General features: G+C 29.7%; 1 protein-coding gene across 1 annotated transcript in view; it reads left to right on the plus strand.

Moving 5' to 3' along the window:
* LOC111026478 (neuroligin-1-like) overlaps positions 1-12,911 on the plus strand; it is a 278,641-nt gene extending 265,730 nt beyond the window's left edge. The window contains exons 4-6 of the mRNA XM_022304576.1: positions 7,533-7,972; positions 9,927-10,247; positions 12,805-12,911. Of these exons, the coding sequence (XP_022160268.1) occupies positions 7,533-7,972; positions 9,927-10,247; positions 12,805-12,810 (767 nt within the window). The 3' untranslated portion in view covers positions 12,811-12,911. The remainder of the gene's footprint in view (positions 1-7,532; positions 7,973-9,926; positions 10,248-12,804) is intronic.
* Positions 12,912-13,500: the final 589 nt, after the last annotated feature.

Genomic DNA, 13,500 nt, shown 5'->3' on the forward strand with positions numbered 1-13,500 from the left:
AAGTACGCAACATCAACAAATAAGTCTAATAATTAGCTGATCATTAATCTTCTTATAATATACCATGCAATTGTCTTAGAAACTTTTAATTAAACAAAACCGTATTTTATTATTCAAACATTCCGCATTAAGTTTAATCAACAAACCACATTTTATTTATTTATGACAAACATTTTATGAACTAAAAGACCTTATTTAAGTAAAGGTACTACAGTAAAAAAATCTTAAAACGCTATATTTGTTTTTAAATAAAGATGCCTATTATAAATGATTATCATAAAAATTATTTCTTTTGTGTTAATGTACTAATTTTTTTTAAGTAACGAAATTAAATGTCTGCCCATAAATATGGTTTATAACAGCTTATTACGGAATATTTATATGTAAACAATACATTGAGTCTTAATATATATTATGCAATAATTGTTTATGTTTTTCTAACTCCTCCGTTTAAATTACATACACATATCAATTCAAAACTTAGGTATTACAACTAATTATATGACATTCTCATTAACTTATTTTTATATATAAAGTTAGCTTTGAATATTAGTTTTAATGATGTCGCGCTTTATTAAAAGTTATCTTTCCTTTAAACTAAAAGTCTTGTACATTTAATGCGTTAACTAAAAAGTGAAGAATTATTTAAAATGCTACTAAAAAATAATTTCAAAACAGTTATTCATTTTACTATAGTAATGTACAACATACATTTTAACAGAAACCTGATTGTTGTGTTTCTTAGAACAGGTACCTATTATTGTTTTAAGAAAATTTAAAATCATTAATTTTGATGTATTATAGGGGAAATTAAAATAAATGGCATTCTAAATTTATTTTCGTAATTTGTTTTATTGTATTTCAAGTTCTCAACTAATTAGTATTTGAAATCTTTGAATAATTTATTGTTTTTAAATGCATTTTTCATTTCTGGGTTACTGCGTCCGTCAGGCCTGGAATGTGAAGTGTGGATATTTGAAAATTCTACTATAGAATATATTATACGTTCCTACATTACGGTTGCGCTAAAGCTAAACAGATGTACAGTATACACATTATACGCTTGGGTTTCTGTTTTATTCCTGTTCGACTTAAGCAAATATTATGGGTAGGTACTTTAGGAAAACTCCTTCAGACAAAGTTTTTAATTTTTGAAAAGAGCATAAAAATATACTACATTTCCATCATAGTATACTTCATTTTTATTTTTTAATCTAAGAAATCTATACGTATTATCATTAAATATGTAACTATTTTATTTTACAAGGAAGGAAAATATGTACAAAACCATAATTATGATTAAAAAAAAAAAAAACAATATTAGTTTAATTTAATGTTGTTTTTTGTTTTCTATTAAATATTTAATGATTTAATGTTCGAAAAAATACTCTATAATATTAATATGTTTAAAGCAATCAAAATAATATAATGTTCGTTAATCGAACACCATACGAAAATAAACGTGTGTTTTTACGTTAATCTGTTATGAGAAATAATGGCTTTGCTGTTTCTGGTTTTTTCTTAGTAACACACAACGTTGCACTTTGCATAGTAATAATTATAGTGTACAGCTTATAGGCAGCGTTGAAACTTAAAAAAAAAAACAACAGCAATAACAATAATCAGCTTATTTTTATAGATGAAATCAAACAGCCGTTTAAAATTAATTACACATATATGGTTCATAGTTTCGACTATTCTCAGGTGGCCGACTCTGTGGCTATAACATAACACACGATATTATTACGTCATACTCGATCGAGGGACTGAAAAACACACAAATTCCTAGGACTATTGTGAGTGGGTGTGTGTGCATGTGTGTGTGTGCATGTGCGTGTGTGCATGTGTGCGTGTGCTGTTTGGCGGTGGCTAAGAGACCGCAAACAAACAGAATGCACATGAGATGCGAATTCATTTCCATTCGCTGTGTTTCAATTTTTGAACGTTATGAATAATAACTCACGCCGGGGACATTATTGTTATTATTATTATTATTATTATTATTATTTGACTAAAATATATAACCCGAGCACGAATATAAAATGTATTAACCGATGCGTTTCTCGTATCGATTTTCCCCGTTTCGCATTCGTATCCATTACGAGCGATGGCAGCTATTTCAACAGATCCGGCGAACACGAGGACCACAGAATCCGACGACAGTCTCGTCGGCGGGGACACGGATCTGTTTCGCCTAAGTGTGTGTGTGTGTGGGTGGGCGCATGCATTTCCGTCTACGAGGGGACGTGGCACTCTTTCTTGTCAATGATATCCTCATATTTTAACCGAGCATTAAGTCCGCACCCTTATCTTTAAACAGCCGATCCGTCTGGATGACTGTTCCCTTTCTTCGCCCCTCCCCCACGGGAGCTTAACTGTAATTTGTCACGCTTTTCGTTTGTCTCAACGTCTATAACTTTACTAACCCTCCGCCAACGAGACGTCACCGACCCTGACTCTAGTAATATGCCGATCGCACTCAATCGTTCGGCGACCCACCTCAAAGTTGTTATTTTTAAAAATGCTGATCAAATGCTGATGTATGTGTGTGTGTGTGTGTGTGTGTGAGTGTGAGTGTGTTTGTGTGCGTGTATGTGTGCGTTTGTGTGTGTGAGAGAGAAAGAGTCTTCACATGGTTCTAAAACCGCTCATGCGCATATATTAAGGGTTCCAAGTGTAATAGACATTATGTCCCCGAAGCGAAATACAATATGACGTGATACATATATTATGTGTGTGTTTTTATTGACATATTTTTGAGCCAGTCATTGTTGTTGTGTTGTTTTTTTTATTATTGTTATTATTCCTCGTTCCATTTTATAATATTCCTAAATAAACGTGCTTGGATAAAACTCTCATTGAACAATGACATTATTCATTAGTGTATTGATTGATTGAATCTATTAACCGTTATTTAAAACGTATCAAAAATAAATTTAAAATAATTTAAAACTTTTCCCCTGAATTAAGTTTCTCACACGTTCAAATAATATACACTGACCTGTATTAATTATTATTGTTCCATAATATACAGGCACTTTATTACAGAATCCGTTTTTCATATTGTTTGCTTGATTTTTGTACTGATTATTTGAAATATAATTCCTACAACCTAGTATCGTTGGCGCAGGTTATATTTAAATTCATTTTCTAATTGATCATTAAGGACGATGTAATTTAAATATTTTTACATCTGTGTGCCTATTTGAAATTAATCAGCTACCTTATATAAAATCGACTATATAGTTCTTAACTCATCTCGAAGAAGAATATTAGTTTCCTTGTTATTTATTCAAAATGTAGTTGGCCTGTTTTAGATAGACATAATATGACATTAAGTCCAATAGACGACCATATTATAACTATACAAAATCGATGTAATAAGCTCTATAATTTTTAATAACTATATTGTATTAACTTATCATCTTAGCATATGAATGAAAAAAAATAATAAATATCAAATTAAGTGGTTTGTATGATGATAAAATAAGTTTTTGGTAATTTATCTACAGCGTTTATGAATAATGTAAACATTAAAAAAATATAAATATATTTAGTACAAAAACAAATATGTCTCTGTTTACAAAATAATAATATGAACTAGATACTCGAAATATCATTAAAATTATTTAATTTTTCGAAAGGTTAAAGTTAAAAGCATGAGAAAAAGGCTTCACTTAAAATCTAAAAGTAAAATTTTTTTTTAATGTATGATGATGTATTTAATATGGAAATATATGTAACAAGTATATTGATACAACGTTTTTTATTGTTTAAGGTTCTTAATGTTTTTTACTCCAGTAGGCACACATTTTTTATTTTAAAGTACTAGACATTAAATAGGTAATGTATAAATAAATTTAGATGTATGTATTATAATATTTACATAACTTGGATGAGGAACGTATGAAATCGGGATGTAAATAAAATGAAATAATGACGAGAATACATTATTTAAAAAACTTTTTTCAGTGAACTCTAATTAAATAATAATTAATCGTATGCTAATCGTCTGTATACCCCGCAATAGGATATTGGTATACAGAAGAAAATACACGCTATTTCGCTTGTAGACTTTGAATAATACAGTCTGTTATAATAAATTTGAATTGCTTATACTTAATGCACACCGTCAGGTCTATAAACTCGGTCACGCTCTACTGGATTTGAAAGGTAAAGCACATTATTTAGAACAAGTATCGGTTTGACTATTATTATTTTAATAATTCCGAACGCGTTCTGACAAACGTAATATTTGGGTACCAATTACATTTTTGAATCGCTGCTAATCGAGATACCGGATGCGGCATAGGTACCCATCGTTTTGTTACACATCCGCACTGTCGAGTGTATATAAATATTATATATTTTGACCGTTTACGTTTAGAACATTTCATTTTCTCTATTGTACGCCATGCCCATGCCCAGTTTATTTTTACCAAAGATGAATTATACGCCCAACATCTTCGCCCATGTCCAGACGATTATTTACGACCGTTAAGTAGGTCCTTGCATTATTATTTTAATAATTCTAAACATAATCTGACAAATTGGGTACTTAATTTTGTTTTATTCATGCTAAACGAGATACCGGATGTGCCGTATCATCGTTCTGTTGGACATTTACATAATATGACGAGTGTTTATCAATTCTGTTTGAGCGTCTACGTTTAGAAGATCTCATTTTCTTTATTGTGGTTTCCCATAGTCTATTATTTTACCAAAGATTTATACGTCTGATGGTCCGTGTTCGAAATTACGCTTCTCGGAGATAAAAACTTATACCGAACGCCGCCGGACACGTCCGCCCTACATAAACCTAATATTTTTCTTCTTCTGCGTATTTATCTATATTATTGTATAGGTACATACACGATGTTCTCTAACATGTAGCTTTTTCAAACACGATATTATCTACTTAGATAGACGCACATAAGTTTCCATTTTACTTCCCAATAGTGTAAACGTCCATAAAAGCTCAACCGCCCGAGATTTACCCCAATCGCTGTTTTAGCCGATCGAAAGCAATTAATAATGGATTTTATTATAATTAAATTACATTGATTTATTATTTTAATCTCATCATACCACGGCAGTGTCGTTATTTTTAACGACTTCTGCAGGAAAGAGTAATACTATTATTATTACTAGTCTCTACAGCTCGGGCACTGGACTTGGATATTTCCGATAGCTTTTCCAGTTGTACCTACACCAAATAATTATGAAAAATAAGAATACTTGCATCGTTTTGACCAGAGTTGTATAAAAAACTCATAGTATTGAATACTTATACGATTTCCGTTATCATTGAATCAATCAATTACTATCTGCTATCTGCAATTTACATAATATAATATAATTGTGTACAAAATACATTTAAGATTTCAACTTACAAACCGTTTAGTGCTTTATACAAATAAAATTCCAATAATTAAAAATGAAATATAGAACAATTTGTAAATCTTTAATTTTAATATTCGTCACTGATGTAGTCATATCGAAATGATATAAAAAACTTATAAACATTGCGTTTTAATACTTATGTAAAGTTCAACACGAAATTCATATTCAAACACTTTATATACGTTGTACTGTTATTCTGTGATAATTGTGTCTTGTTTATTTTATTGCATTTAAAATGATAAAATCTGAATTAGAAATCATGTACGTCAATACTATATTTATAAATTATAACAAAAATAAAAATGTTATTAGTTTTGTATAATTTCACCGATGTTATTTTTATCTCAGTCCTGAATTGATCCCACTAATGTTGATAGTAAGTTATTAATATAGGTAACTCGAGATTTATAATTATGCTTACAACTTACACAATATTTTTCATTATTAAATTATTATACATCACAATCATTCACTTAAATGTGTATTATTATTATTAATGTGTAATAAACTATATATATATATATATATGTATTTTTATGTTGTACACCTACTAATTGCTAACCATTTTATACATAAATCAATTTTTTATTCGTTCATAATAATATTAATACGACTGGTAAATAAATTATAATTTATAAGAAAGCCTAACAATTGAATAAATGAATAAGACATTTAACAAATATATCTGACATATTTCTTAAGAAGATACTTTTAAATTCAAATTTGTTGTTTTTAAAGGAACACTGAAAAAATGTCTAGTCCTAAACATTTAATTATTTTAATGGACTAAGGCTACAATTCTTTTGAACATAATGACATTTTTTTTCCTGGTATAGTGTTCTAGGTCAATAAAACAAAGGGTGCTCATTATACTTTCATGAATATCACCCTTTTCTAAGACCGACACTTGAATATTAATTCATTATATATACAATGTTGTTTTAAGAAATGGTCCCAAAATATTTCTAATTAAATTTTATGCACCATTAAAACAAATTTCATTCAATTCAAATCCGTGAATTTAGATTACCTATACAATTTACTAATATTTAAAGGGTCATTTAAACTCGTAGTTTACTTAGAATCTTCATTTATTTTTATGTTATTGAATTTACATTTGATCAAAAAATTAAATGATAGTTTGCAAAACTGATTTGTTAATAAATTATAAATAATGGTTTTTTTTTGTAGAATTGATGTATTAGGTAGGCGTAGTTAATATTATTAATATTAATAGTATTATAATTAATATTATAATGGTTTCAGCTATAAGAGGTCTCTTCAAAAAAAAAAAAAAATTAACTAATAATTAATAAATTAGATTAAATAATTTATTCCAAAGTAATATTTTTTTTTGTGAACTTAATATGTAAAAGATAAACTGTAAAGTTACTCCAAAGCTTTTGAATACTATCCAAGACCCTAGATTAACCCAATTTTATACGGTACCTACCTCAAAATTGGTAAGTTTATACTGTAAAATTAAACTAAACCGAGTACATATATTATGAATAAGCGATAGTAGTATGGACAACTTGAATATTATACCAACTGATTATTATTTACAAGTTCTTCGACTTTAATCTGCATTGCTTTAGTCTACGTATTTTTTTTTCACAAGAGTTATTAAAATAATAATTTATCTCAAGCTTATAAATCAAATTACTCCTTAAATCTATAATACCGTTCCGCCTTTAAATGCATTAATGTGTGGATAAGAAAATTCATTATGCGATGATAATTGAAGGAGATAAGTGACAACAAGCAGTGTTAATAACCACGAATTGGACTGTTATTACTGGGAGCACATTTAAATAAAGAATTTTACTGTAGAAAACAGTTTTTTTTTAAATTAAATTTGATTTACAATTACAGATGAGCAAATCATCGATTTAAGACTGCGAGAATCAGAATTAATTATTTATGCTTTTTAGATTGATTCCTACCCTTTGAACTATTTGCGAATGGGTAGTACCGAATTTGATCACATAACTTGTGCGAATTCAATTAGTCTTATACGTTTGTATACGATCATCCCGTTCAGATCGTTCGTTAAAATATTGAAAAAATTAATAGTCAACAACAGATTGGAAATAATAATAATTTTGATGATTTCATGGTTTTTCCAGGACTTTTCCGTCGGGCGATACTGCTGTCGGGTTCAGCACTGAGCAGTTGGGCTCTGGTCGAGGATCCCGTATCGTACGCCCTGGACCTAGCCAAGCAGGTGAACTGCACAACCGACGGGACCGGAAACAATCCGGAACCGATCGTGGACTGTCTGCGGGAAGTGCCCCTGGACCTGTTGATGTCTGCCGGCGTCGCGTTGCCCACGTACCTGAGCGCTTTCGGGCCCAGCGTTGACGGGGTGGTGGTGAAGAGCAACTACCAGGAGGACGTCATCACCAATCTGCTACCAGAGTTTGACGGGTACAGCGGGTCCAGCGTGGCTTTCGGTGCACGCAAGTTTCAAAAGTTCGAATTTGGCAGTGGCATCAACAAGTACGACCTGCTGTTTGGTGTCGTCACGAGCGAGGCGCTCTGGCGATTCAGTTCCAACGACATACAGGTAACACTCCCACAACACATGCCAATCTTAAGTCCTCCTGATTCCCTTTCTATAGTCACATTTGATGCACCGTTGGCCTTTGATCGCGTTTCTACTACTGAATACGTACGTTTCGTTCTGTCGATGTTTTTCAACTCTAAAATAAACAAAATGCCAAATGGACGTTTGCCGGTAAAACGCATAACGTCTTAAAAAAAAAAGTATAGTACAAAAACAGAATTATATTTTATATTATCCTTTACCATTCATCAAAAATTGGGATCATCTTTGTTTATGGTTGGACATACATAGTAGGCAGCAAATTCAAACTCTTTTTAAAGACAAAGGAGACATTTCGATGTGCAGGATGTATAACATGAATTATTTTATTTACTTTTGGAGACTTTAAGTTATTAAAATATTTCATTTTAAAGTTCAAATATTATATTATGATAAAAAAACATAATATAAGCACGTACGAAATCATATATGTTCAAAATTTAAAATAATATGGAAATTATGAAACCCTTCCACTTCAATACCTACTCACTATAATAACTAATAAGTAGAATGCCAGTATTCTTTGACTCCCGACAGTTTTTTACCCCTCATAAATTTAAGTTTATTAAAAGAAACTGTATTATAAAATAAAGTTGTTGCTTATAGTATCTTTCTTGTAAAAATTAATTTTTCTTCATATTAAACTATTTTTTTTTTCATTTTGTAACTTTAAAAGTTTTTATAGGATCTATGTAAATAGCTCTTTTGAAGTATTTTTTAATACATTGTTTTTTCTGCGGTTTATTTTGATATAATGCATTTTAAGTTATTTATATCAAATAAATTAATATACCCAGTATTTTTTTAAATTAATAATGATTCCACAATTTAAATAGATGCCTTCTTATTTTTGTGAACAATTATTTACAAAATGCATTACATAGTTAATGTATTTAAAAATTATATCCAGACATTTAAAATAATAATAGTAGACTGAGCAATCTAAAAAAACATCAATGAATCACTAAGTTGTCCATCATTCCTCTGTATAAAGTAATAATGTAATATTTCCTATGAATATGACATAAAATAATTCAATTCTAAAAATTGATTACACATTGAGAATACTTTAGTATAAACCGTATTCCGTTCATCGAATCCTTAAAGACGCAAAATATAATAATATGTCGCTAAAAAAACGCCAATAGAAAATAAATAATAATTTAGTTAAGATATACTTTTATTCATTATGTGTATATGGTAAAAAATTTTTTTAGTTATATGGACTCATATATCAACGTTTTTTTTCATTTTTATCCACTGTGGTTGATTATTTCAGAATTAAACATTTGATTCCGATCATCGAACAAAACGGCGTTGCAGGTGTCCTTAATTGCGTTCATTCCGTATTGAATACGATTTCAAAAACCATTTAATTTCACGTAATTCGATTTCTAATGATAGGCGTGCCCACGATTATGCTTGCATATTAATGTCGTACAAATCCGAAAACGAAATATATTATCATTGGCACCGCCAAGCTGTGATGGCCGAAACGAAAAGCAGCAGAGGTTTGAGTAGAACAACAAAAAACTTTGGTCTCTTTAATTTCTCTTTTAGGTGTTTCCGAAATGACTCTGGAGGGAAATTTCGTTTTAACGCGTATAATACCCGACCACGTTTTTCTGTCACGTCCGATTCCCGTTCCCGGGGGATCGCCAAGTCGTACGAGAAACTTAAAAGTCCTTTTTTTCCCTTCTTTCACCCAGTTTCACCACTGTCTCTCGCGTCACTGTGTGTCTTTTACACACTCTCTCGTCTTCTCTCTCCTTTTCCCTTTCCCCCTCCCGCTCACTCACTGTCTCTGTGCATCTTTCGCCCAATCCCTCTCTATCTCTGACTATCTGTCTATATCTTTCTGATCCTCTCTCTCAATCCCTCTCCGTAATATACATCTGATGCTCTCTCGTTCCAGGCCGGCTTCGAAGGTGACCGCCGAGACAAAATCCTGCGCACTTACGTCCGGAATGCATACAGCTATCACCTGTCCGAGATATTCTTCACCATCGTCAACGAGTACACGGACTGGGAGAGGACTGTCCTGCACCCAATCAACACCAGGGACGCGACGATTGCTGCTCTGAGCGACGCCCAGTACGTGGCGCCTCTGGTGCACACAGGTGACATGCTCAGCCAGCCGAAGACACCTGCTGCCGACGACCTCAACAAGGACCGCAGGACCAAATCCTTTTTCTACGTGTTCGACTATCAGACCAGGGACGGTGACTATCCTCAGGTTGGTACATCTATACATTTACCAAAGTACTATAATGTTTATAGAGGACATCACGATATTTACATATTATTGTAACATAGTTTTAATATGAAGTAGTTTCAACGTGGTTAGGAATCGCATGTCATATGATTTTATGAGAAAAATAGATCATTAAAATTGTGATAGTCCCATGCATCGCCCAATCCCGAGATTTCGCTTACCATAACTTTACATCATGTCTATATAATTATGGAGTTATAAAACAACCAACTGTAGGTAGCTGCGTATAATCTCGTCGATTCAAAATTCTCGATCTACTTAGTCTTACAAAAAAAAAACGACAATGCCGTGCAATGTAATAGTATAACTACTGTTATAGCAATAATACTTTACACGGCAGGTATACGGGCGGTCCATTAAAATGCATAAGAGAGAATCTGAAAACGTACGACACAATTTTCAAACAAAACAAAATTACAACTCCATATTGGACATTTTTTTAGAATAAATTAAGAAATACAATTATATTATATTGTACTGAAAAATATGATTTGTAGTACTAAAATAAAAAAAAAAATTAAAAAAAATATTGAAATTGTTATTGCACAATATTGTAGTATACAGCTAAAATATACCCTCAAATAATTTATTAATCATTTATCATCAAACATTTTTAAAACAATAATCAATAAACTATAACAGTCATTAAATTTTAGAAATTATAAGTAAAATAAATTAAATAGTTTTTTTTTCTCATACTACAACAAATAAAAAATAAAGTTGTATTGATGTATTATGCTCTAGTCTCTAAGTCGTTATTAATTACTACAACAAAATAAGACAACAATTACATTGACTTAAAAATTGTTCATGCGATTAAAATAAGAAATTAATGAATAAATAACGAATCAATTTAAAATGCGTTGGTACATTGAAAGTTTACACTCCCTTGGGCTTAATCAATCTTATTGTACAAGTCTTGAAAATAAACGATTAGATTTTAAATAAATGATGATTGAGTACATCTTTTAAAATAGGTGCATAAAATATCTCGTCGTAGTGAATATTTAATATAAAAAAGATGATTTGTCATAGAAATATGCAACTTATAATAATATTGCACCTCAAGTAGGTATACCTAAAATGTTTTTATAATATATTAATTTCGTTCCTTTCTAGACAGTTGAAAAATTACTTTTTCTTTGTTTTGTTCAAAAAATGAATAAATATTCTGCAACAAATATTGTTTTAAATTCAAAAAATAGATCGTTCCATTTCTTCTAGGTTAGGCAACCCTATTGAAATTCGTTATTTTATTCGAACAAAGTTTTGAATGATTTAGGGTATTCGTTGGAATTGACTGTGCACTGTTTTGTTTCTATCCAATTCGCCAATTTCCAACAATTTAATCAAATCGATGTGTACTTTCAATTCCAATTTCAACTTTAGTAAGTTCACTAAATCTACGAGAGTTAGATGTTTATACATAAAGTAACTGTAACAATAACTTTATTTTTAAAAAACGAATGTTTTATTTCATCGTTTTTTATGAATGGATTTTATTTGAAATCTAAGGTCTAATTTATAACTATATTTACACTACAATATTTGTGTAGTAAATAGTAATATATATGAACTAATAATATACTAATATATAATTATTTGTAGATATTCTTATAATGTTTTTAGATTATTTCTTATAATTGTCATAACTCGATCATGAATCCGAAATTCATAAAAACTAGGTACGTAAAAAAAGTTTTCAATTGTATTATTAATACAAGTTCAACTATAAATATACCATTTTTAAATTAAAATATAATATTAGTTTTCTGATGATTTTTTTTACACAGATTATACTAAAAAAAAAACATTTAATTGATTTTATTGTGCAATTTCGTATTTAAAATTTTAAACATTTACTATTTTCTGTCTTTATATATTATATTTCATATTAAACACAGATGTACTTAACAACAAAATATTATTATGATTATAAATAATTAAAATCCACAGAGACTATGCCATAGACAATAATATAAATTTTTTGAAATCGATAGTTTTTTATACTATACCAATACGCGTAAAATAATCATAGTGTATGACATCTACATATTTGAAAAATTACACATAATAATATTAAGTACCTAAATTAAAGTTTAAGTGACTGATGTTGGGAAAACTCATCAAAAGTTTGAAATATAGGAATTTGTCCTTATCATAAATACAGACATTATGTAACTAAAAGTTTTAAGACTTAACTTAAAGTTAAAAATACATATTAAACGACCATTAATGTAAAATAACAAAAATATTATTACTAAAATGATATTACAATACAAATATACTATGTTAAGTATATTATTTACCATTATGACGAAGAGCTAAATATTTGTATAGTTTCCATTTTAATTATTTTACTTCTCAATGACATAATTTGTATGTATGAAATTATAAATTTAAATAAATGATGAAAAACTATAATAAAACTTTGTCTGCAATAAATCTAAAATCATTATGTATTGTAATATCCTTAAATTACTATTGACCATCAATTTTATATTCATATATGTTTCAGAAATAAATATACATAAACAATGAGGAGATTGGATCAAAAATCAAAATTTAGACTATAATACGTTAATAACCACTTTGTAGCATTTTTATCACAATAGTAATTTGAAAACAAACAAATAAATAACTCATTATCTGATAATAATTATAATATCACTTTGTTTTCTCCGTACTTCTATACGCGAATATTTCTGTCAATTATTAGTAGATTTTTTAAGAGATACTTCCAAAAGAAGTATAAGAGAGATTGTAAAAAAAAAAATTATCGTCAAAGTTCAATTTCGACGGGCACACCTCTGTACATTATCTTATGACGTATATTATTTTTTTTTTTTATCGACCTTTACGAAATGTCTAACAACAAAACCGACTCAGTGGCGTATTTATGTTGTTTGTGTGGTCTCCGGAATACAAATACAGTATATTGTAATTCCGAACAGTTTGTATAAACATCGTGGAACGTATAATATTATTATTATTATTATGTATATACGGACGAGTCTCATTTTGATTTGTTACGGCGTAAGACAACGTTTTTGTTTCGCATGACCATATCGTATAAATAATACGAATATGAATAGGTTGACAAATCACATACACACGTGGCACATGTTTTTCGTAATATATAGGCATGTATACGGAGACACCGGCGCATGTATTATTGTTATTGATGCCATCGCGGGTGTACGAAGGGACGTAG

The sequence above is a fragment of the Myzus persicae genome, unplaced genomic scaffold, assembly GCF_001856785.1.
Source record: "Myzus persicae strain clone G006 unplaced genomic scaffold, MPER_G0061.0, whole genome shotgun sequence".
NCBI classification, from domain to species: domain Eukaryota; kingdom Metazoa; phylum Arthropoda; class Insecta; order Hemiptera; family Aphididae; genus Myzus; species Myzus persicae.